General features: G+C 45.2%; 2 protein-coding genes across 13 annotated transcripts in view; one reads left to right on the top strand and one right to left on the bottom strand.

The window, feature by feature from the left end:
- The window catches only part of CALD1 (caldesmon 1), a 105,168-nt gene extending 104,011 nt beyond the window's left edge, over positions 1–1,157 (top strand). For 9 of the 12 annotated variants that reach the window (XM_033162832.1, XM_033162834.1, XM_033162833.1 and 6 more), the window contains one exon: positions 1,015–1,157. In XM_033162832.1, the coding sequence (XP_033018723.1) occupies positions 1,015–1,046 (32 nt within the window). In that variant the 3' untranslated portion in view covers positions 1,047–1,157. The remainder of the gene's footprint in view (positions 1–1,014) is intronic. The other 3 variants (XM_033162843.1, XM_033162842.1, XM_033162835.1) reach the window with 1 other exon arrangement.
- A 2,515-nt stretch (positions 1,158–3,672) lies between these two features.
- LOC117054222 (aldo-keto reductase family 1 member B7-like) lies at positions 3,673–20,380 on the bottom strand. The gene is made up of 10 exons (XM_033162830.1): positions 20,243–20,380; positions 14,066–14,233; positions 13,110–13,226; positions 12,924–13,001; positions 10,433–10,555; positions 9,825–9,922; positions 8,653–8,734; positions 7,482–7,565; positions 5,611–5,693; positions 3,673–4,466 (listed from the first exon to the last, which is right to left on the bottom strand). Exons 1-10 carry the CDS (start codon positions 20,306–20,308, stop codon positions 4,424–4,426), a joined length of 942 nt encoding a protein of 313 aa, XP_033018721.1. The 5' UTR covers positions 20,309–20,380; the 3' UTR covers positions 3,673–4,423.
- Positions 20,381–22,898: the final 2,518 nt, after the last annotated feature.

The raw sequence follows: 22,898 nt of genomic DNA, 5'->3' as shown, positions 1-22,898 counted from the left end.
CTGATTCCTGGACTGTCCACGGGCCAGATTGAGAAGGCAATTGGGCCACATCAGGCCCACGGGCCTTAGGTTGCCTACCCCTGAGGTAAACAATACAGTGGATATTAGTTACATAGCGGCAGATGGAGTGCAGAAGTGATTGCAAACCACTTCTAGACCTTAAGAGCAGAGGTCTTCAAACTACGGTCTGCGGGCCAGATATGGCCCGAGGGACTGAGTTATCTGGCCAGCGGCAACCCCCACTGCCTGCTCTTACCGGTGCGGTGCAGCTGCCCACTTCCGGGTCGGAGGAGCACCGGAAATAGCTTGAGCGCACGCATGCACCATTTCCGGTGCACTTCCGGGTTGGAGGAGGCCCATGTGCATGCGCACAAGCTATTTCCGGTGCTCCTCTGACCCGGAAGTGCGCCCGAAATAGGCACTGGCCTGAGGCCCAGTAAGTTTGCTGACCCCTGCCTTAGAGTGAGCGAAGGGGTATTGCAAATACCTGGGCTCTTTGCAGACTTTGCCGATTCAGCATCAGAACGCTGAATCAGCATGATGGATGGGGGTGATTCAAGTTGCATTTAGAGGCTGCTAATCAACCTAATCCAAACTTTTTTAAAAAAACAACAACAACATGTCAACCAAAACACAGCCACACTTCAGAATTTGTTCTCTGAATTTTGCAGGGCAGTTTGCCAGCCAGGTAATAATGTGCACAAAAATGCATTATATCAGGAAAAATATAAATATTAGAGAAAATATGCTTTGCAAAAGAAAGTGTGTATTGAGTCATTTGCACTAAAGTGCTGCTGAATTTTCATGGGGAGTTTTTTTTTTTTTTTAAGCCCCAATGTGGAGAACTGAACTTAAAAACTGAGAAACTACAAGAAACCAAAGCTTAACAGATTCACCCATGCCGTGTATCAGCAGTCTTTGTCACAATTTAGGATTTCTTGGTTATGGCAAATAGGTCAGAGGAATGGCTTTTTTGGTGAATTTATGCTACCCCCGAACTTCTCTTTCTTTCAGCAGGTTTGAGACAATTTGAAAAGGAACCCTAAGAAACTCACCAACGATGCTGGACCAACTCGGTTTTTAATAACGGAAGTGCTAAATTTGTTCCTTTCCTTTTATATATATTTATGTTTGTTTACCAAAGGGCCTTCGGGGGTGGGAGGGAGGGAGGGCATTGGGGGGTCCGTTGTGTTTTTTGGTGCATTATCCCATTTTTTAAAAAAAAAAGCAAACAAAACAAAAGACACCATGTATATTAGCACTGTATTTAATAATCAGCCTTAAAGCATTCATCCTAATAGTAGTGCCTTTGAACAAGAGCTTTATTCTTAAAAAGAAATCCATGCTGTGAAATGAGAGACACTTCTACTGAGCTCTAACCAACTGTGTGTCTGAGCAAGGCTGTGTTTGTGCCGTAAAAAGGGAGCGCCCTCTAGTGTATACACCTCCCAAATGCAGTCCTAGTTCAACGGAATGATGCTTAGGAATAGGACTGGATGAGTCCGGACCATTGAGGGGGCAAAAAAACATTAAAAGCATTTGATAAGTGGCTTTTAACAGCAGAGGTGTAAACGGCCTATTTGCTGCCGGCTACATACTGAACACAGATGGGTTTGGTGTTAATTCCCTGTTGCATTCTCCCTCGGAAGCCCGCGATTGGTGCATCTTTCTTGGGATGTAATCGCATATGGCATGGGTACGTCACACCGATGCTGTGTTGCAACAGTGCCTGGTCCATTAACAGCATTTAAAAAAAAGTATTGTTTTGCAGCAGGGCCAGGGGAAATGTGGCATGAGGTCAACCGCACGGCAGGAGATGAGGCAAAATGCGAAAACGAATGCCACTGGAGAGACCACAGCAAACAGGCCTCCCTCTGTGGATCCCCCACAAATTCTACCCACTTCCACAGCTGGATTGAGCCGTTATTTTTTTTTCTTTCTGCACTTTAGACTGAGGCATGGAAGAAATACCTTTTGCTGACTATACTTTCCTGTACTTTGCCCATGTCAAATCGGCACCAAGTTGAAACTTGCTCTGTACTTTAAGGTATCGTTCCTTTTCCCGTTTAAAGTTAATAACCTAAATTTGGGTGATTGCAGTTGACAGCGGTACTGATAGCTTTTATCTCTCTCTCTCTCTCTCCTTGTTGTTGTTGTTGTCATTTTGGTTACTTGCAATTTTAGAATATATGCATATAGCTTTATAAAAAATTAGCTGTAAGGCACTACTAATGGTAGAAGGCTTTTAATACCTGCTAGAGTACTATATTTAGTTATAAACGTACATAACTAGCCAATATCACAACTTTTTTGTTTCTACAAAAAAAATTACACTTTTTATATTAAGATTTCATAATTGCCATTAAGCACGTGGCAAGAGAAATATTAGATTTTTTTTTAAAGAAAGTATCAGATGCCTTTTAATGGGCAATTAAAAGTATAGTTTTAAAGAGGGAGGGGGTGGAAAGGGTATTAAGCGTCACTTGTATAAAACAATGTAGCTAATTTATATAAAACTACCGTAATTAACTCACATGAGACACGCATACACATTGCTGGCAACACACTATTTCTAACTTACCGCACGCTAGATTTGTCCTTTATCAGGTCTGTATGCATCTTGGTCTCTTTTAAAATAGGCAGTCCAGCCACTTGTAGATGCAGCTATATGCATCCAACACCTCTGTCCTTCCTCCCCCTGGCCCTTGGTCAGAGGTGTAGTGCCATAGAAGGGCCCAAGCACACCTCAGGCTGAATGCTCCAGTTATCTGTACTGCAGGGTCAAAGGCCAGCTGGGTTGTGGGGATGAAAGGGGCTCCATTGAACCCTGTGGGGACGTTCTCTCCCAAAGAACTGCAGCTGCACTGGGTGCATTTTGGGAGTGGAAGGGGATGCTCACGCCCCCGACGCTTCCTCCCAAAATTCCTTACTTACAGCCATATTATTTGACTTGTATATATATATGTAGCAGCCACAAGGGTGACAAAGTTAGGTTTGAATTTACATATCGCACAAGGTTCTGCTTATACACCATAAATTAAGACGGGTGGAGTAAAAATAGGCAACTCAGTTTATAGTTGTTCAGGTTTTCTGGCCCACTTCTCAGATGCAAATTATAGCCTGGGAACGGTTATTGCCTCGTTACTGCTTTTCGTTTTTGTTGCCTCCATCTGCCCTATTTTTATTTTAAAAGTTAAGATTCTGTGGCACTATCCAAAGGACAGTTCCAGTACTTTCCCCTAAAACCTTCTTGTTTACATATTGAATTTCACTTGGGCTTTCAGAATGAAATCATGCAGTGAATGGCTTTTGGATCCGTCTGTTACTGTTTGGTGGTGGTTTGTTGTTTTTAATACACTTTCTGGACTCTTTACATTCGAGTATCTGCAATAAAACCAGTATGTTGAACCTGCAATTCACAATAAATGCAGTATGTCTACCAGGTGGTTGGGTATTCTCTTCCCCCGCCAAATAATTTACGGTACTGATGGGATCAGGCTGTGTGTGTGTGTGTGTCATTAGCCCATTTCTATGTAGCCACAGGGTCTGCTGTGCATACCTGTTGACAAGGTCACAGGCAAGAAGCTCCTCCCAGTGTTCACTGGATGAGGATAGACAGAATGCAATGGGCAGAAGATCTTAAACAGGTGGCATGAATCAGGTTACCCAAGTGTTGGTGTGGGAATTATTTTTATTGTCTCCAAAAGGTACACACCACTCATTAACAAAACAGGTAAGGTGTTTGGACTTCATTGGCCCAGAACGCACAATTGCATAATACTCACCTTAAATTTAAGGCAAGCATTAGGACTCAAAAATTCTTCTCTGGCTCAGATTTTAATCTGAACTGGAGAAGAAAATTCCTCCTTCTCCCATGATGTTCACAAACTGGTCCAAATAAATCAGGTGGGGGAGCCTATGGGTCTCTGGATGCTGTTTGGACTACAATTCCCATAGCCCCTGAGCGCTGGCTGTGCTGGGCTCATGGGAGTCCCAACAACACCTGAAAGGCCACAGGTTCCCCATCCCCAGAATAAACCAAGCTTTTCTCTCAAGCCCACTTACAAATTGAACTTTGTGGGGGGGGGGTTCACCCATCGTGAGTGATGTTGCAAAAGCATCACAGCCAACAGGAACCCTCTAGCTGGGTCCTTGATCAACACTCAATACTTGGCCAACTTCTATCAGTAGATGGGGCGAGGGGGAGAGACAGATGAAGAAGGCAGCCTTTTACAAAATCATCTACTTGTGTTGCATCTGTGGAGTCCTCTCTGGTTCTTCATTCCACTTGGCCTGAATATTTCTCCTCTTCTTTCGGATGAAAGACCCGAAGTGGTTGGGCTAAGAATAGGTACCTGCACTAGAGCTTCACGACACAGGAATCCCAAAGGCAATAATTCTATATCCGGAGCAGCTTCGGTTCTTAGTAATCGGCTTTGAAAGGGTAGTCTTTGTGATTGACACAACTGCAAGAAACAGGACATGGAAAAAGCTCCATGAGTTTGAATTCATGAAAGGTGAAAACCATTATCATCATCGATTTGTTACTCGCCCTTCACCCTAAGGTCCTTGGGTGGGTTGCGGCAATTCAAATACAATGCTAGGAGTGGTTCAACACAACTTTGTATGCTACCTAGTCCAAACCCATCTCAAAGCAGAAAATGCAGAGTTATGGCATCCCACAATTTGTCCACAAGAATGTATCCATTAAAGGAAATCCCACTGTCCCTCTGATAACCAGTACCATTGTCCAACAGCCCTTGCCCTTAAGTTACTTCTACAGTTCGACCAAAATCTACCCCGCTGTGATGTCAGCCCATTAGCTCTAGGCCCCTCCTTCTGTGTGTGACAGCTCTCATTGAAGAAGAGGAAGAGTTTGGATTTGATATTCTGCTTTATCACTACCCTAAGGAGTCTCAAAGCAGCTAACATTCTCCTTTCCCTTCCTCCCCCACAACAAACACTCTGTGAGGTGAGTGGGGCTGAGAGACTTCAGAGAAGTGTGACTAGCCCAAGGTCACCCAGCAGCTGCAGGGACGCGAACCCGGTTCACCATATTACAAGTCTACCACTCTTAACCACTACACCACACTGGCCCCCACTATTGCCTATAGTCAAGCATTTTTCAGGCAAAATTCCACAGCATATGCTTAGCAGGATGTCAAGGCAGCAGGGAAAGGGTTACTTTTTAATTACAGTGGTGCCCCGCTAGACGAAAATAATTCGTTCTGCGAAAATTCTCGTCTAGCGGGTTTTTCGTCTAGCGAAGTGGCAATGACAGCCACGCTTTCGCTAGACGGAAAAAAAAGACGAAATTTTTTCGTCTTGCGAGGCAGCCCCAGACTTTTTCGTCTAGCGGGGCAGCCTCCCGCTAGACGAATGCCTTCGTCTAGCTAGTTTTTCGTCTAGCGAGGCATTCGTCTAGCGGAGCACCACTGTATATTTGATCGAGGAGGCGCTTTGTGTTTTTAAGAAAAGTTGGAAAGAATTTGGAACAACAACTACTGGTGGCTGTGAGTGCGCTACAGAAATAAAAAATGATTTATAACCCTTCCTAAACCTCCAACTAAGAGAGAGAGAGAGAGAAGAGCACAGAAGTTTTAAGCTTACTGAACCATCACACAATCTCTCCAGTTTTTGTTCAAGCTGAGGAGAGTCGCCATATCTTCTTTAGTCAATTCAAAGTCAAAGACCTGTAATTAAAAAAATGAATGAAAAAAGTGAGGTACATTCCCCCTGCCCACAGGGTGAATAAGGAAATGTCAAGGTAACCAGGGTGGGGTGTGTGTGTGTGAGGTTGGGAGAGAAAGGGTGCCCAGTTTTGAAACTGAGAGCATTAACATTCCTACTGAGGAAGGTGTTTTAAGTGTGCATAGTAAGTGAGTAAGAGTAGTTGCTCCTGTGTGCATGGAAACCTCCAGAATGCCAGTTATTGTCATTTTATCACAGCCTTCTACCAAGGAACGCAGGGTGGCCTCCTCTGTAAGGATGTTCGGCAGATGTTGAGTTTCATGGCTGAGCCAGGAGTTGAGCCCAGGTCTCCCTGGTCAGAAGTTCCAACACTGCACCACTCTGGCACACACCATTGCCTCAGATGCAGTAAATTGTTAATTAAGCAATTAATTAGACTACTTGTCTCACCACAAGGGCGCAGGGTAGATTACAGCAATTTAGGAATACAATATTAAGATGCACCTATGTGTGAAAACCATTCCATAAATTAGGGACAGCCACAAATAATCATTTCTCTCAAGCTGGCCCCCCAAACCTTTGTGGGCGGCAGAAGTACCCAAATGGGTTCCCTCTGCCAATCTTAACATCTAAGACTTGACACGTGGACTACTGCAATGCGCTCTATGTGGGGCTACCTTTGAAGGTGACCCGGAAACTGCAATCAATCCAGAATGCGGCAGCTAGACTGGTGACTGGGAGTGGCCGCCGGGACCACATAACACTGGTCCTGAGAGATCTACATTGGCTCCCAGTGCGTTTCCGAGCACAATTCAAAGTGTTGGTGCTGACCTTTAAAGCCCTAAATAGCCTTGGCCCAGTATACCTGAAGGAGCGTCTCCACCCCCTTCATTCAGCCCGGACACTGAGATCCAGCGCCGAGGGCCTTCTGGCGGTTCCCTCACTGAGAGAAGCAAAGCTACAGGGAACCAGGCAGAGGGCCTTCTCGGTAGTGGCGCCCGCCCTGTGGAACGCCCTCCCATCACAGGTCAAGGAAATAAACAACTACCTGACATTCAGAAAATACCTGAAGGCAGCCCTTTTTAGGGAAGTTTTTAATGTGTGATATTTTTGTATTTGATTTCTGTTGGAAGCCGCCCAGAGTAGCTGGGGAAATCCAGCCAGATGGGCGGGGTACAAATAATAAATATTATCATTATTATTATTATTACTAAGAGAGCTGGTGGGGAAGGAGGTGGTCTTTCAGATTTTGGGGGCCTGAATTGTTTAGAGCTCTAAATCCCAAGGTGAGCACATTGGATTAGTGCAGCTGTTTGAAAAGTGGGTCTAGATGGAACCCTAGCCAGCAATCTGGCCACTGCATTTTGGACAAGTTGAATTTCCAAAGGCAGTCCCACATAGAGTGCATTGCAAATGCAAGCTAGAAAGCAATGACTGGGATGTTCAGAGGGGGCCACGCACTCCATGCTCTTTGATTGTGGGAACACAGATTATACTCTCAGATTATGGGTTTGGTGTTGGGAGCTGGCAGCCAGCAGGGTGGCTGGACAAACCTATTAGCCACTCGGCTCCTCAGAATCCTTTTCATACTACATCAGACCGCTGTATCATCCACTGTGACTAGCGACAGAACTCCAGGATACCAAGACTTGAACCGGGGTCCTTCTAAATGCACAGCGTATGCTCTCCACACCACTGGACTACAGCCTTTCCCAAACTGCTATTTGATTCAGGTGAGTGGTAAATCCACATGGCTGCATTAAGAACGGGGCGGGGAGATTCTCCTTTACCTTAAAATTCTCTTCCAGGCGGTGTGGTTTGTCTGACTTGGGAATGACAGCCACGTTCCTCTGGATGTGAAACCTGATCAGAACCTGCAGGGGCAAATCAAGACTTGTTTCCAACAAGGGTGGACCAGATTTCCAATGAACTCAGAAACAGCTGTGGCAATAATAATAATAATCTGTCTCCCTATCTCCCCCACCCCTTTAATAATCTTGCCATGGGGATTGGCTGAAAGGCTTAATTCATGGCAAGAGTCAAAACTACGCATCTCATTCGCATCTTTGTTTGCACGAACAGCAAACAGCCTCCTCAGAAGGAGAAAGTAAGCAGTCCTTCCAAGCCCAGATGGGAATCAACCGCTGTGAAAAGCAGCATTCTGCAATGATCCTAACGCAATATTCCTCTTGGTTCAATTACGCCACCACCAGCGATCAGCCCCTTCTGGCGGGCTGATTTGCAAATGCAAATACGGGAATGGCTATATGCCTGGGATGAGCTGAATCTGCACGCCTCACCCCACAATTACTACACAGATGCACCATAGTACAGCGGCACCTCGGTTTTTGAGCGTCTCGTTCGGCTTTCAAACGCTGAATACCCGGAAATGCATGCTTCAGTTTTCGAACAGTCTTCTGGAATGGATTACGTTCAAAAACCAAGGTTCCACTGTATTTTCAGCAGAGAAGCTCCCGTGTTGACTGAGGCTTCCCTCAGCTTTTCCACAGCACTATCTGCATGCAAGAGACGCAGGTGGAGCTGTGGTCTAAAGCACAGAGCCTAGGGCTTGCCGATCAGAAGGTCGGCGGTTCTAATCCCCATGACGGGGTGAGCTCCCGTCGCTCAGTCCCAGCTCCTGCCAACCTAGCAGTTCGAAAGCACGTCAAAGTACAAGTAGATAAATAGGTACTGCTCCGGCGGGAAGGTAAACAGTGTTTCAGTGCACTGCTCTGGTTCACTAGAAGCGGCTTAGTCATGCTGGCCACATGACCCAGAAGCTGTACGCTGGCTCCCTTGGCCAGTAAAGTGAGATGAGCACCACAACCCCAGAGTCGGACACGACTGGACCTAATGGTCAGGGGTCCCTTTACCCTTTACCTATCTGCATGCAAAAATGAGGCACCATCCAAGCTCAGGTTGACTGCCTTGTTATTCACTCTTTGTCTTCAGCATATTTACCTGTGCGACGCTCTTGTTGTGCCTTTTAGCAATCTCTTTAACCGTTGGGTCCTCCAACAGGATAGGGTCCCCCGGCTTGACACTACAAAATAAGGTCAATACGCCCATTAACAGTGTGATTCCATGCCTGTGTATTCAGAAGGAAAGGCCCACTGTGTTCAGTGGGGCTTCTAGCTAAGTGCTGGATTGAAACTTTAAAGAGTTATCCTCTTATTTCTTTGGCAAATGAGACACTGAGCAGAAAACCTAGATTTTCTACATAGAACTGCAGCAGTAGCTGTCTTGCAGGAGGCAAAACTACTTCCAAGTAATTCTCATTATTATTCCCACAGAATTTTGGGTGTTGGAAGGGAGCTTGGAAATAATCTCATCCAACTCTTTGCTCAGTTCAAGGTCTGCTGTGCAGTTTGCAACTACAACACCCCTGACAGGTAGCTTAAGTTAGCCTCTGCTTAAAACACCCCCCAACAAAGGTGAGCCCATCACCTCCACTGAACAGCTCTGGCCATTGGGAAGTTTCGTCAGATGCTTACAAACGAGTCGCTGTCTTCTAATTATTTAGAGGGTTGTCACCTAAGAAGTTGGAGCAGACTGGTTTTCTGTTGCTCCAGGCCAAGGACTAGAACCAATGGCACTTCCTCAATGTTAGAAAAAAAAACTTCCAAGTGAGAAGAGCTGTGGAACATCCTTTAAGGACTTAAGAAGACCCCTTCTACATCAGGTCAAAAGGCCTATCCAGTCCAGGATCCTGTTCTCACACCATCTGATCAGATGCCTACGGGAAGCCTGCAAGCAGGACAAGAGCACAACAGTCCTTTGCATTCAGTAGTTTGTATTTAGAGGCATACTGCTTCTGACAACACAGGCAGAGCAAAGCCATCATAACTAGTAGCTGCCGACCTTGGAAGGTGAGAGATTTTCCTTTGCCGGAGGCATTTAAGCAGAGTCTTGGCTTAGGGATTCTTTATTTGCAAGAATACTGTGTCATGTAATATGAGAACCAGGTAATACATAAGTAAATACAACAGTAAGATTAACTAGATAAGCTCCACCGACCCATCAATGACTCCATGGCCATATACACTTGATAACACAACATAAACAGAGAAAGCAAACAATCTGGACAATGAATGTTCTCATCCCGCCAAAAGTTTAATTCCAAGCAGTCTTACGTATGGGCGCCGAAAGGTCGGTAAGCAGTCACAGAGATCCCTTTGGATTGGCAGTAGTGGATCAGCTTCTCCTGGGTAAGGTACGGGTGGCACTCAATCTGCAAGCCCAAGAAAACTCTGGATTACTCAACTAGCAGGCACTGACACACGCCTTCGAGCAAATGTCCTATTTTAGGGGAGACAAAACATTTGCGAACTCACCTCCCGCTCTACAGACACATATGCACACGCACACATTATCTAAGAAGGTGATAAATAGTCAATCCCTCTTCGCAGGAAACTCAAGAGAGGGGAACAGGGGTCTCCTAACAACATCACCCTCAACGAAGCACAGCTCCCAGAATGCTTTGGGGGAAGCCATAACTACAGAAAGTGGTAGAGTGCTTTAAAATGCTTGGTGTGGATGCAGCCTAGGTGAGGAAGGCACCACAGCTAAGGATTTTCAAACACAGGCCAGTGACCAGCTTCAAGATGTCCACATCCATGAAAGCAGGGAAGCTCAACTGTGTTGAGGGAGCTCGCAAGGTAGGATTGTGGAGGGGCAGTTACTGAGGAGCTTCAACGCAGTCACATTTCCAGGAGCTGGCAGAGATGCTAGCCCTACTCACCTGGTGGTTGACGGGCTTGTGCTTCAGGCCAGGTTTCTGCAAGAGCCTCTCGATCTGATCGTGGTTGAAATTGGAGATCCCAATGGCTTTCACCAGCCCACAATCCACCAGTTCCTCCATTGCCTAAGGGGAGAGTGGGAAGGCAGATGAGGTTCGGGGCATCACCTTGGTCCTATGTGCTGGAACAAACTTTCACGCCCGAGCTATAACCACAGGTGGGAAGAGCACAGCATCCCTGGCTAAGTGAACCATTTAGATGGGTGGAATATCACCAGCATCTCAAAGGCCACAATTAAGCTATGACGACATGCAGCTGGAGATGTGATAAGGAAAATGCTTCTACGAAACTCATGTTTATGCAATGTCCGACACTTAGAAATTTTTGGAAATACTATTATGGGGGAAATTTAAAACTGTCTGATAATCGCATCACTTCAAACTATATACCGACTATACAGGGTTTGACAATGGGTCAATGCACCCTTACTTCTGCCAAAACGCAGATATTGATTCATTGGAAAGATAATACCATGGCCCCCTCTGATCAATGGATAGAAGACATGACAACTCTTGCAACATACAAACAGATTGCTTTTAGATGCAGATTGTGTCTGAATAAATATAACAATATTTGGGACCCATTTATAAAAAGCATAATGATGTGTTAATGATAATTTTACATTTGCTGAAATAACTGTACTACTTATACACCCATATATTATATTGTATCACAATTTCAATGTTTTGTTTTTGCTTTTTTCACTTTATTTTCTCAATGAAAAATCTCAAAAATGCATACATACATACATACATACATCTATGTTTAACCCAAAGGGGTTTAGGTTGCAGATGATGGGGCTGAAGCCAAACCCAGTTAACCTTCTAACCTCCCACATAAGTGCTTCTCAATGATGCTCAACTCTGGCTGGAAATCCCTATACTTGACTGGAATTGGGAGTGCCTGTGCTTGACTGGAATATGATTCAATTAGTGCACTAGTATTTCTCACCATTAGAGCACTCGGGAGGTGAGGAGACCTACTGTTCGGTTGGGGGGGATGGGACTGTTGCTCTTTGGCAGAGTATTTGCTTTGCCTTCAAAAGATCTCAGGTTCAATCCCTGGCATGTGCAGGTAGGACTTGAGAAGATCCCTGGGTGGTCACTGCCAGTCAGTGTACAGCAGGGGTGGCCAACTATCAGTACGCCTGGTCCAGCCCACGCCTTAAGCGCTTGCATGGGCTAGGCGACTGAAGCACCTTCACCGACCTTCCGATTGTGGGATGTAAAAAAGGACAGGAGCAGTCAAACACAACTTTTGCTAGAGTAGACATAAAGCTTGTCTCAGTCCTCCAGCCGGAACTTCCTGCCTTCCTGGACTGAGACAAAACTTCCTTGTATGTAACTTAAGATGGATGCGGCCTCTCCTTGAAGAACCACAGGCCGGGCCTCCATTTTGTCTCTTCAGTCTTCTCTCTCTCATTGCCATCTTAGCAGCAGCATTACTAAGATGCACCCTTGGCTCTAGGCCAAGAGAAGAAAAAGGGGACTTTCTCCCATAAGGAGATAGTCACATGTATACTGTTTAGTAACTTTTAAGTCTGCCTCTGGGATCCTTTGTGTGAACAGATGATTTCTTGTGAGTAAACATTTTATACTTTACTGAAGACTGTGTAGTGTCTTATTAAAAGAGGGATTAAAAGGGGAAGATGCCAGGACAATATTTCTAATGACTCTAGCGAGTCTGTGCAAGCTGTCTGCTGTGTGTGTGCTAAAAAGGGAATGTTAACTCTGCAGATATTTTAGAACTTGTAAACACAAGTTGGGACAGGATATCTTAAACAATATATCCTCCCCCACATCCCTTAACATTCCCACACTGATCACAGGAACACTCCCGGATAACAGGTCCTGGTGCAGTGGACTCACAACTGCTCATTGTGAGCACCAGACTTTACCAGAGTATAAACACGGAAACAAGCTGTGGAGGTTTTGAAGCATACCTAGTTTATTGCTAATAGTTATTACAAACACTACAACTTTCTGTGTCAGGGACGGAAGAACAGAAGAGCAGTTTCCGCCCCCTCCTTTCTCATAACATAAGATCACCAGATTCTTGCAATGGAAGGGGTGAAAATGCCAACACCAACATGGGGCACTCCAAATGCTGGGACTCCAACCACCATCAAGTCAGCACGGCCGAAGGGCATGGATGATAGGAATTGTAGTCCAGCAACATCTAGAAGGCATTGTGATTGCTGCCTCCAGTGCTGATGGGACAAGTTAGGCATCTTCCTGTGTTTGCGCTTATATAAAAAAAATATGGCCTCCGTGTTCATCGTCTCAGATTGAAAAAAGATTTCAGGGAACAGAGCTGCAAATGTCCAAGATCTTAGTGGGCTGCTTCAAGTTCTGCTGTATCCCCGATTTTCCTGCTCAACCACAAGATGGAATTCATTGAAGCACCTTAAAAATGAGCTCAAGTCAAGCTTACCTCCCAAGTGCCCAGATAATCCGTGCTGCTGGGGATGACCATACCCTTCTCGTCACGGGGAGATAAATCCTCTCCAGCCTGATGGAGAGAAAAGCGCAATTGTTATGTTTCTGTCTGTTGGCCACCTCCCAATGTCTGAGAATCTTCCTGCAACATCCAAGGTCCTTTGAGGGGCTTCGCTGTTACCTTGAATCCCATGGGAAAGTGCATGAGATAGAGATCCAAGTAGTCCAGCTTCAACGCAGAGAGAGAATCCTGGAATGATGCCTTCACCAAGTGCTTCTCATGGAAAGTGCACCACAGCTGTGCAGGGGGAGAAGAAGAAGAAGAAATCCACCAGCACATTGACCAGTCTCCTCTGCGGAGTTGGAAGAAAACATCACCAAGGAACCGTTGCAGGCCCTAGGCCAGGGAAAGCCAACATGGGGACCTCTAGATGTTGTTGGACTACAACTCCCATAAGCGTCAGCCAGAATGTCTAGTGGGATGATGGGAATTGTATTCCAATTTTCTTCACTTAAGAAGTATAGCAAGCCCTCTCTGTTACATTTTTGACATTAGTCGAACTTTTCCTCTCTCCCAACCCTTCCCAAATTGGTCTGTTTCTGCACTTTTCAATTCTAATCGGGGTTTGCATGCAAATGCTGTTTTATGCTCCGTATTATTATTTCTGCACACTGCTTGGGTATTCTCTGAATGCAGAGCGGTTTGCACATTTTTAAATAAATACTGTATATAAAATCTTGGGAGCAAACTAGTTTAGGACAGACATGCTAGTTTTCCTTGCGTCTTTCTTCACGGTGGCCCTTCCCTTACCCTCACCATGAAGCAGCATTCAGACATGCACCTCACAGCACACACACACCCCTCTCTCTCTCTCACACACACACACACCTGTAGCAGAAAGGGATAACAGTATAGGAAAATAATATTCTGTTGATTGTACTCAGGACCAATCTATACATTGTTGGCCATGCTTTTTATTTTAAGCACTCAAACCAACCATGTTTATTTTGAAGGCGGGGGAGGGGGGAGGAGCCGGGGCCCAATCCAGAATGTGCTCCCAAGACGGTTTCTCACTGAAAATCAACAACCTCAGGCAGGGGCTCAGAGGACTCTTCTTGCTGCAATAACAACCTTACCTTGCTAACAACGAAAAGTTCTTCCCGTTTCACAGCCCCTTCCTTGATTTTCTGCTGGAGGGCACTTCCAATCTCATCCTCATTCTTGTAGTAGTGGGCGCAGTCGAAGTGGCGGTATCCGAGGTCAATGGCAAATTTAATGACTTCGCCTACTTTTCCAACAGGTGCCTGAAATACAAAATTTGTATATATATATTTTTCAAGCACCAAAACAAGCACTGCCAGCCTTTGAAATGTACCAAATTGCCTTTTTTTTCTAAAACAAACAAACACCCCCAATTCGAATAAACGTCAGATATATTACCAACTGGATTTATTAAACGTTTTCAAACATTACCACAAAAATAAAAACCAAAATATTACCACATACAACCCTGCCCTCCCACTCCGAAAACGTAAATATTTCCACAATAAATGAGCAATGTGATTTACAATTTGGAAAACAAATTTCAGGGAAGAATGAAAAGGATGGCCAAGTTGCTAGCTTCAAAAAGCTTGCACAAAACTAGTTCCAAGTAGGTGAAACAATCTGACACTGGAACGCTGGAATTGTTTGCTGGGGCCCTTTAGATTTCAGTTATGCTAACCGGAGTATAGAGTTGATATGACAAAATGTTAATCTGGGTCAAATATTCCAAACTTCCACCCCACACATCTGGTGCTTTGCAGAGCGGGGACAGGCAAAAGGGCAGATTCCCCTGTTCCAAAGACTTGCAATCTACCGGTAAATCAGCATTTCCCAGCTTGGTGCCCTCCAAATGTTTTGGACTACAATTCCCATCACTCATTCTGAGGGCTCCTGGCCAGGGAAGGCTGATCCACATGGTTCTGCTTCTAACTCTGAGTCAGCAAAACCATGTTGGCCAAACTTCGCCTAGACCAGTGCTTCTCATAGAGCGGTGGTGGGACCCATCGGATTTAGAACTCAGGGAATTAAATCAGTCAGGAAGATTTCATCCGTAGAACCGGCTCCCCATTTTCAGAAGTTATGCCTAAGAACGGCAATGGTGGGAGGAGTCGCCGGACCACCCCACAACCCCATTCCCCCTCCCCCCATGCTTGCCTCATTGGTGCAAGTGGTGCCCGAATAGGGTTTGTGGCTTTGGGGGGGGCAAGCAGATCTTTCTGCCTCATTTCGCAAAAAAAAAAAAGGAATTAAGATGCCGATGCCCTTAATAAAAGATGAAAAATGGGGAGAAGATGTTGCGTCAGGGGTCTTAGGTGGCAGAGGAAGTTCAGGCCGCCTTATGACAGGAGGAGACAGAAACATGTTCCACTTCTTTATGTTTCTAGAATTGTTCCCATTACTTTTATGAGGCTGAACAAACAGATTTTATGTTTCTAGAATTGTTTCCATTACTTTTATGAGGCTGAACAAACAGTTTTGATTCCACAAAATGAGAAAGGCAACGTTTTCCTCTTGGCTGTGCTTCCGCAACAACGCCATGGGGAAAGAAACTTGTGATGCTGACAAATTACCGTGAAACAACTCTTAGGCTTCCAAAAACTGGATGATTCTAAGTACGAATTCTCTACGAAATATAAATTGAGAGGTGTTGTTTGCAGGCGATGTGGCCTTGGCAGGGCACTCCAAGGAAGCTCTGCGGAGACTTATCAACTGTTTTGCCTATCTGAGTTTCACCATAATCAGCTCCATTGACGCTGAGCTGGACAAGCGTATTGGCAATGCAGCTACTTCGATGGCTCGCCTCTCCAAAAGGGTATGGGAAAACATGATGCTAACTCCCAGTACCAAGATGGCCTTGCGTGTTGTGCACACTGCTTTATGGAAATGAGTCATGGTCAACTGACAACCAACAGGAGCGACGCCTCGACGCCTTCCACATGCGCTGCGTCAGGAAGGTTTGGGGCAGCACATGGCAGCACAGAGTCTTAAACAAAGATGTGCTCTCCCAAGCCCACATTCCCAGACTGTCTCAACGAAGTCTACTCTGGCTTAGTCACGTCCACAGAATGGGAGATGGTAGAATCCCCAAGGACATGCTCTATGGAGAGCTGGCTTCAGGCAGCAGGCCCGTTGGCAGACCAACTCTGGGTAATAAATATGTCTGCAGTTGCGACATGAAGGCTGGCAACATCAACCCCGCTGTGTGGGTGCAGCAGCACAACCAGATGCAGGTGCTGCAACAGTTTGACTTCACCCCCAAAGGCACACTCCTCCACTGTCTCCCGAGACAGACGGATGCCAAGAACAACAGCAGTATACTGAGCCAGACCCATTGGTCCACCCAGCTCAATATTGTCCACACTGCCTGTCAGCAGCAATCCAGGGTTTCAGGCAGGGAATCTCTCCCACTCCTACCTGGAGCTGCCGGGGATTGAACCTGGGAACTTCTGCATGCAAGACAGAAGCTCTACCACTGGCCTATACTAGGTCATTGTACTTTTGATAGGGATCTGGGGGCTGTCATCCAACTGCCTGTTCAACATTACTAGCAGTCTTTGCCGACCTTTGGAAGCGTACACATCGTGATAACTTCTATAGCCTACGTTTTGAGCTTTTCTTAATACTGTAAAAGTCAGTACAAATTAAATTTGATCCTTGCCCCTTTTGGGGTTTCTACAAGCTTAGGTTTTCAAACCTCTTCTGAGTTTTACAGACAATTGTTACAAGTATTCATACCATGAGAATTTTCACAACCTAAGTTTTGAGTCCTTGTATATCAAGAGAATCTTTACAGCCTTAGTTTCGAATTTTTTCAAGGAGCGTCTGCACAGCTTAAGTTTGAATTTGTCTCTTCCTTAAGAGCGTCTATAGTTTAGACTTATTAATTTTCAATTCTCCCTTGAGTCCAAAAGATTTCGTCTGAAGCTTTTGTGTTAAGAGAATTTTTATAGCTTAAGGGTTTCCTTTTCAAGCAAGTTCCCCCCCCCCGAAGTGAGATTGTGCAGCCTGGGTCAGAATCACTGACCAGTATTTGATTTTTACAACTGAGGTTTCCAACCCTTTGTCTTTGGGCTCTTATAACTTAGGTTCTTATACCTTTTCTCAAGTTTAATTTCCTTTGAGGCAGGGTGGAGTTACTAGTTACTAGTGACTAGTTACTAGTCAGTAAGGCTTGACTTAAATCATTGTTTTCTACATAAAGACTAATTCTTGCTGGTATAACTTTAATATGCAAATAGATGAAGATTTTTAGAATAACAACTTTTCATATTACTGTAGTTTTTTTATCCCCAGTTTAACAGGTTAATCATTCATATTTGGACAACTTTTCTGTTGTACTTAGGAAGGAGAAAAATAATCATTACCTTAATAATAACAATTTAAATAGATTTATTAGATCCACTCCACTCCAAACAATCAGAAAAATATTGTTTCTATTCTATTCACTGAACTTCTTGAAACTTAGCACTGAAGGGGTTGATTCTGTATTCATAAGTTTGTAGAACAATAGGATTAAGGTCTTTTTCTCAACTCTGTTCATGTTATAACATATCTTGTAGGCAGAGAAACTGCTCAATAATCTTACAAAAACCTCTGGAAGAGCATGACATTGTGAATGGATTAATGGATTAATGGAATTTATTTACCCAAAAAAAAACTCCATATACAACCTTATTCTACATAATTAAAAAAAACTAATCTTTAGGCTATTTCATGATGGAATAACCTTTGGATGGTAATATATTTTCCTCAAAAAGCATTTTATTTTTTAAAAAAATCCGATTTAAATAAAAAAAAATCCGATTTTTTTTAATTAATTTTTTTTAAATCATTGATTAAATGATTGCTTTGAGGAAACTGATAGTCTCAGTGAAACTGGATTTGTTTAGCCGGCAACCCATCAGGTTTATTTTCTTTCAAGAAAATATTTATTTAGGTTCTAAAATCCTTATTTAGGCTCTATGTATTTTTCTGTCAGGCAATTTATGTTAAGTTGTTGTATTTTCCTTATATTGAACTATATATTATAACTACACATTCTAGAGATTTTCATGGCTTTAGTTTACTCTGTCTCTGTTCAACATTACAGCATCCCTGACAGATGGCCGGCCAGCCTCTGTTCAAACACCGGCCAGCTTCTGTTCAAAGGTATTTCCCATCATTTCCCAAAGCAGCCTAGTCTACTGTTGAACACCTCTTATTACACTGCTCCTAATGTCTAACCGAAATCTGCTCCTTTGCCATTTCTACCCGTGAATTCCTCTGCAGCAACAATGAGCAAAGTCTGCTGTGTGTGTGTGTGTGTGTGTGTGCGTGAATGCGAGACGGGTAATTTGCCAGTGCTTTACTTTTTCGTAAATTCGTTAGTTCAATGGATGGGTGCCAACTGCAAACCCAGTGTTAGTCAAGCTTCAAAGCATTTAGCTTTTCTTTTTTAAAAATTACCATTAAAAAATTATATCCTGCTTTTCACTGTCTAAGTCGCAAAGCGGCTTACAATGCCAGAAATTATACAATGTAAAGAAATTCAAAAGGTAAATTGAACCTCATCATTCAAAACCCTCAGAAATTTTAAGCATTTTAAAATTTCAATCAAACACTATTTACCGCATTCTTTCCAGTAGCACCTTAGAGACCAACTGAGTTTGTTCTTGGTATGAGCTTTCGTGTGCATGCACACGAAAGCTCATACCAAGAACAAACTCAGTTGGTCTCGAAGGTGCTACTGGAAAGAATTTTCTATTTTGTTTCGACTATGGCAGACCAACACGGCTACCCACCTGTAACTGGAACTATTTACCACAAATACTAAGCACATTTAGGATTTGTCTACTGAATGCAAATATAATATGTGGGCTATATTGGATCACTGGAAAAAAATTCTCATGCCCAGTGCAACGTCCACAGAGGAAAATTGTTTTGAATTGGAAAATGGTAGCGGGAACATTTTCAAGTTAAAAATTTACCAGGAATTCCACATAGCTGGTGAATGTTCGAGAAGAGTAAAGCCAGGAGTGAACTGCCTTGGCTTACAAATTCTGCCACTAAACTGGACACTGAGAGGCCGTCCTAATGGGCTTGCTGTTCATTTGGGGTCATCGGTACAAGAGATGCTTTTGTACCTCACTTGATGACTATGAACTTGGAAGACTGGAAACTGCATGGGAACTGACTCCTCTGAAAAGCATTGTGAGCGAGTTGATGAGAGGAAAAAGGAAAGCGCTTTCTCTCTCTCTGGTATGAATTCTGCATTGGCCATTCACACACGCAAGTCACCAGGTCCAGCAAAACACTTCAGAAGTCATGTCTGGCAGCAAAACGTCTGAACTGACAACTGAAAACCACCTGGATCTGAGAGGCTACGAGGCAACAAGAGGAAACGAGTTGTATTTGTAGGGATGCTGACAACGGCCCCATCCACAAATGCAAATTATCACTGGGAGCGGCAGGTAGGCATATACGAACGTGTATCATGCATGCACGAAGTACGATTTTCTTCTCTCCCCCTCTCGTATACTAGATCTCGTGTCCATCCAATGAAATTGGCTGCCACCTTATTCAAGACAATATTATTATTATTATTATTATTATTATTAAAAAACCTAACAAAACTTTCGATATCGCGGCACAGAATAAAACTTGCGGGACGCGCAGACCTAAAATAATGGCAACAACCCCTGCCTTGGATTGCTTAAAAATGGAACCAAGGCAACTTTGGGGAGAACAGGCCTCTCAACTGCTAATAAGCAAAATGGGACCTGCAGCTGCTTTGATAACTCTCAAGCGCCGCGGAGTTCTCACGTGCAGGCACTCCGAGAAAACGATCTGCACGTGAGAAAGAGGCTTGTGCGTTTCTTTCGGGCCGAAGTAGCACAATTCAAAGGAAACATTCGTCCTAGAAACGCACCCGGTTTGGGAAGAACCTTCTATTACCCGAATCGAGCTGAATATAGGCAATAAAAAGCAGAGAATGGAAAGAGTTGCATATAGAAGTCGCTCCGAAGCCGATCTCCTTTCCCGGCTGCGCAGAGCAAACGTGCGCAAAGGCACGGCCAAGCGCTCCGCCGAGCAAGCGGGTCACGCGCAGACACCGCGGGTCCAGCCGTGCAATGAAAAGAAATAAATGGGGGAAAGGCTTAAAAGGAGCCAGGCGCGCAACTCCCGCCTGCAGCCCGGGCAGCTTTTAAGGCGCCGCGCTGCAAAGGGCAAACTGCAAATGCTGCAGTAGCAGCCGGGTGGTCCGCCGCGCCCGCTTTGCCCCCCAGTACCTGCCAAGTGCCCAGCCCGAAGATGGGCATCCTCGCCTTGGTGCTCAGCTCCAGGAACGCAGCCATGGCTCTCGCCCTCGGTGCCTCTTCCTTCCCCCGGGAACAAGCCGCCGTTGTGCGGGTCTCTCTTCCCCGTGACCAGCCTGGCTCCGCCCCGGCTCGGCAGGAGAGCGCGGAAGCGCGTCGCGTCTCGGGAGCGGAGGGCGGGCCGGAGACGCACTTGCTTAAGCGCGTGTGGTGCGGGCGTGGTCCGGGCAGGATCCATGCAAACGCCTGATTTGTTCTGTGTACTATGAACCCCCCCCCAAAAAAAAAAAGTTTTCATTGCAATGGAAGAAACGGGTTTAGAAAGGGAAGTTGTCTGGGGGAAAGTGCGAGCATACAGACTTTTAAAATAGACTTTGGCCTTTCTCTGGTTGCTATAAAGAAGCGCCGGGATTTCTTAATCTGTCTTTGAGTAACCCAGGGCAGTAAACGTGCCTCTCTTCATTACAGTATTGTATCTTTTTTTTCTTGACCCTCCCACCAAGGTCACCTAGAAAGTCCACACACATCCCGACAGAATGTGGTGGCAAATCTGCGGCTTTGACTGGTTGTGGATTGTGCATTCATTGCTAGGTGAAGATTTGAACACACGCCCATCCGGTTAAGCCCTAGAATCATAGACTTCAGAGTTGCAAGGGACCTTGAGGGTCATCTAGCCCAACCCCCTCCTGCAATGGAGCAATGTCAACACGTGGTGCCCCATCCGGTTTGAAACGATTCTGAACCCTGCTTAGCTTTTTGCAAATAAAAAAATGTGTTAGCAGTTTTATTGCTGCATCATAATACTTTATCCACACCTGACAAACTTCCTTGCCTGCAGGGAGTTTGTACGTAACACACTAGCAAGTAACCTCAGATGTGGGGGCCTCATTGCCAAATGTGACCCTCCTGGCCTCTATCTGGCCCTTGAGACTCTTTCCCCCTGAGAGCCAGTGTGGTGTAGTGGTTAAGAGTGGTAGACTCGTAATCTGGTGAACCGGGTTCGCATCTCCGCTCCTCCACATGCAGCTGCTGGGTGACCTTGGGCTAGTCACACTTCTTTGAAGTCTCTCAGCCCCACTCACCTCACAGAGTGTTTGTTGTGGGGGAGGAAGGGAAAGGAGAATGTTAGCCGCTTTGAGACTCCTTCGGGTAGTGATAAAGCAGCATATCAAATCCAAACTCTTCCTCCTCCTCTTCTTCTTCTTCCCAGGCCACACCTACCACCAGTCTAACTTTGCACCCTTTCCTGAGTAGTTTTGGCCTGACTGGAAAGTGTCCTTGGAGATAGGTGTGCAAGTCTGTATAGGTAATGCAATTGGGTTACTCTAGAAAGCAACATTTACATGTGTTGCCTCAACCATTTGTGCCTCTGGCCCTTGGAAGCCTGCCCCAAAGGGAATGTGGCCCTCCATATTGGGAAGCAGACAAGGGTGTGCCCACCAAGTTCAACTCGACTCTGTTTTGCTACTTCATGAATAAATCTTCCCATCAACAGCTGATATGAACAAGGGGAACAGCCTCTTCTCCTCGCCAGTAGTGCAGCAGGAAATGCAGAAGTGCAGGGTCCCGTCATGAGAGCCACAGCCACACATCTTCTAAGATTGCGCAAGGTTGTATGATAAACTTCTGCAATAATAATAATAATAATTAGGAGCGCATTGCAATGATAAATGAAAATCTCCATGTGTTGCCTTTCAGCTAGATCTGGGCACATACATGGGCAGATGATTTGGAGTTCCCCAATACCTTCTTTTGGAGTGGCTTGAGTTGTGAAGTATTAAGGGAAGTAACAGAACTTACACATAGGTCTATTGAAATGGAAGCGCCTTGTGTTTTCAGTGTTCCTAAATGCTTAGCCTTGGTGCATGGAGTGGCAAAAAAAGCTCTCCTTTTGGGCTGATAGCGTGTGTCTCTAGGGCCCTGGAGACAGGGAGGCTGCTGCAATGTTTTGGACCCCCTGGACCGCTCCCTCCACCTCTGCTCCCCTCCCACCGGATGATACTTTTAGGGCAGGTCTAGGGAAGCTGCGGCTCATTAGACTCCAACTCCCACCAGCTCCAGCCAGCATGGCCAGTGGTTAGGCATGATGGGAGTTGTAGTCCAACATCTTCCAGAAGGTCACAGCTTCCCTGTCCCACTTTTGAGGGTGCTCATGCCACCCTTTTCAGGAACTGGAACTGCAGGGTTATAGGAAAAGGTGATGGCGCAGGGTCCTCAGACGAGGCTCGGGAACTTGTGGTCCTACCGGTGTTTTTGGACTCCCGACAGTCTCAGCCAACAGTCCAGAGTGATGGGAGCTGCAGCCTAACCTCTGGAGGCTCTCCATCTTTGCCACAGAAGGATGTTCTGAAGCAGCTCCCCACCCTTAAAGGAATGTTGGATGGCTGCCTGTTATAGAAATCTTTCCTACAGGATATGCTGCAGCCCGTATAATGCTAAGCATGAGCCCTCTCACTGAGCTATCCCGTGACTTCGGAAGGAGGTGGACTGGGATATGTATACTGCATATTTTTAGCTTGACAACGTAACCGGGTCTTTTGGGATCCTAGAACAAGGACTTGAGAACAAGAGCGAGAGAGAGTTTCCTTGGCTTTCTGAGACACGAGAAAAACACACATGCACACAAAGG

This window comes from Lacerta agilis, chromosome 10, assembly GCF_009819535.1.
Source record: "Lacerta agilis isolate rLacAgi1 chromosome 10, rLacAgi1.pri, whole genome shotgun sequence".
Taxonomy (NCBI): domain Eukaryota; kingdom Metazoa; phylum Chordata; class Lepidosauria; order Squamata; family Lacertidae; genus Lacerta; species Lacerta agilis.
Note: the sequence above shows the minus strand (reverse complement) of the source record. Positions and strands in the feature narration are given on the sequence as shown.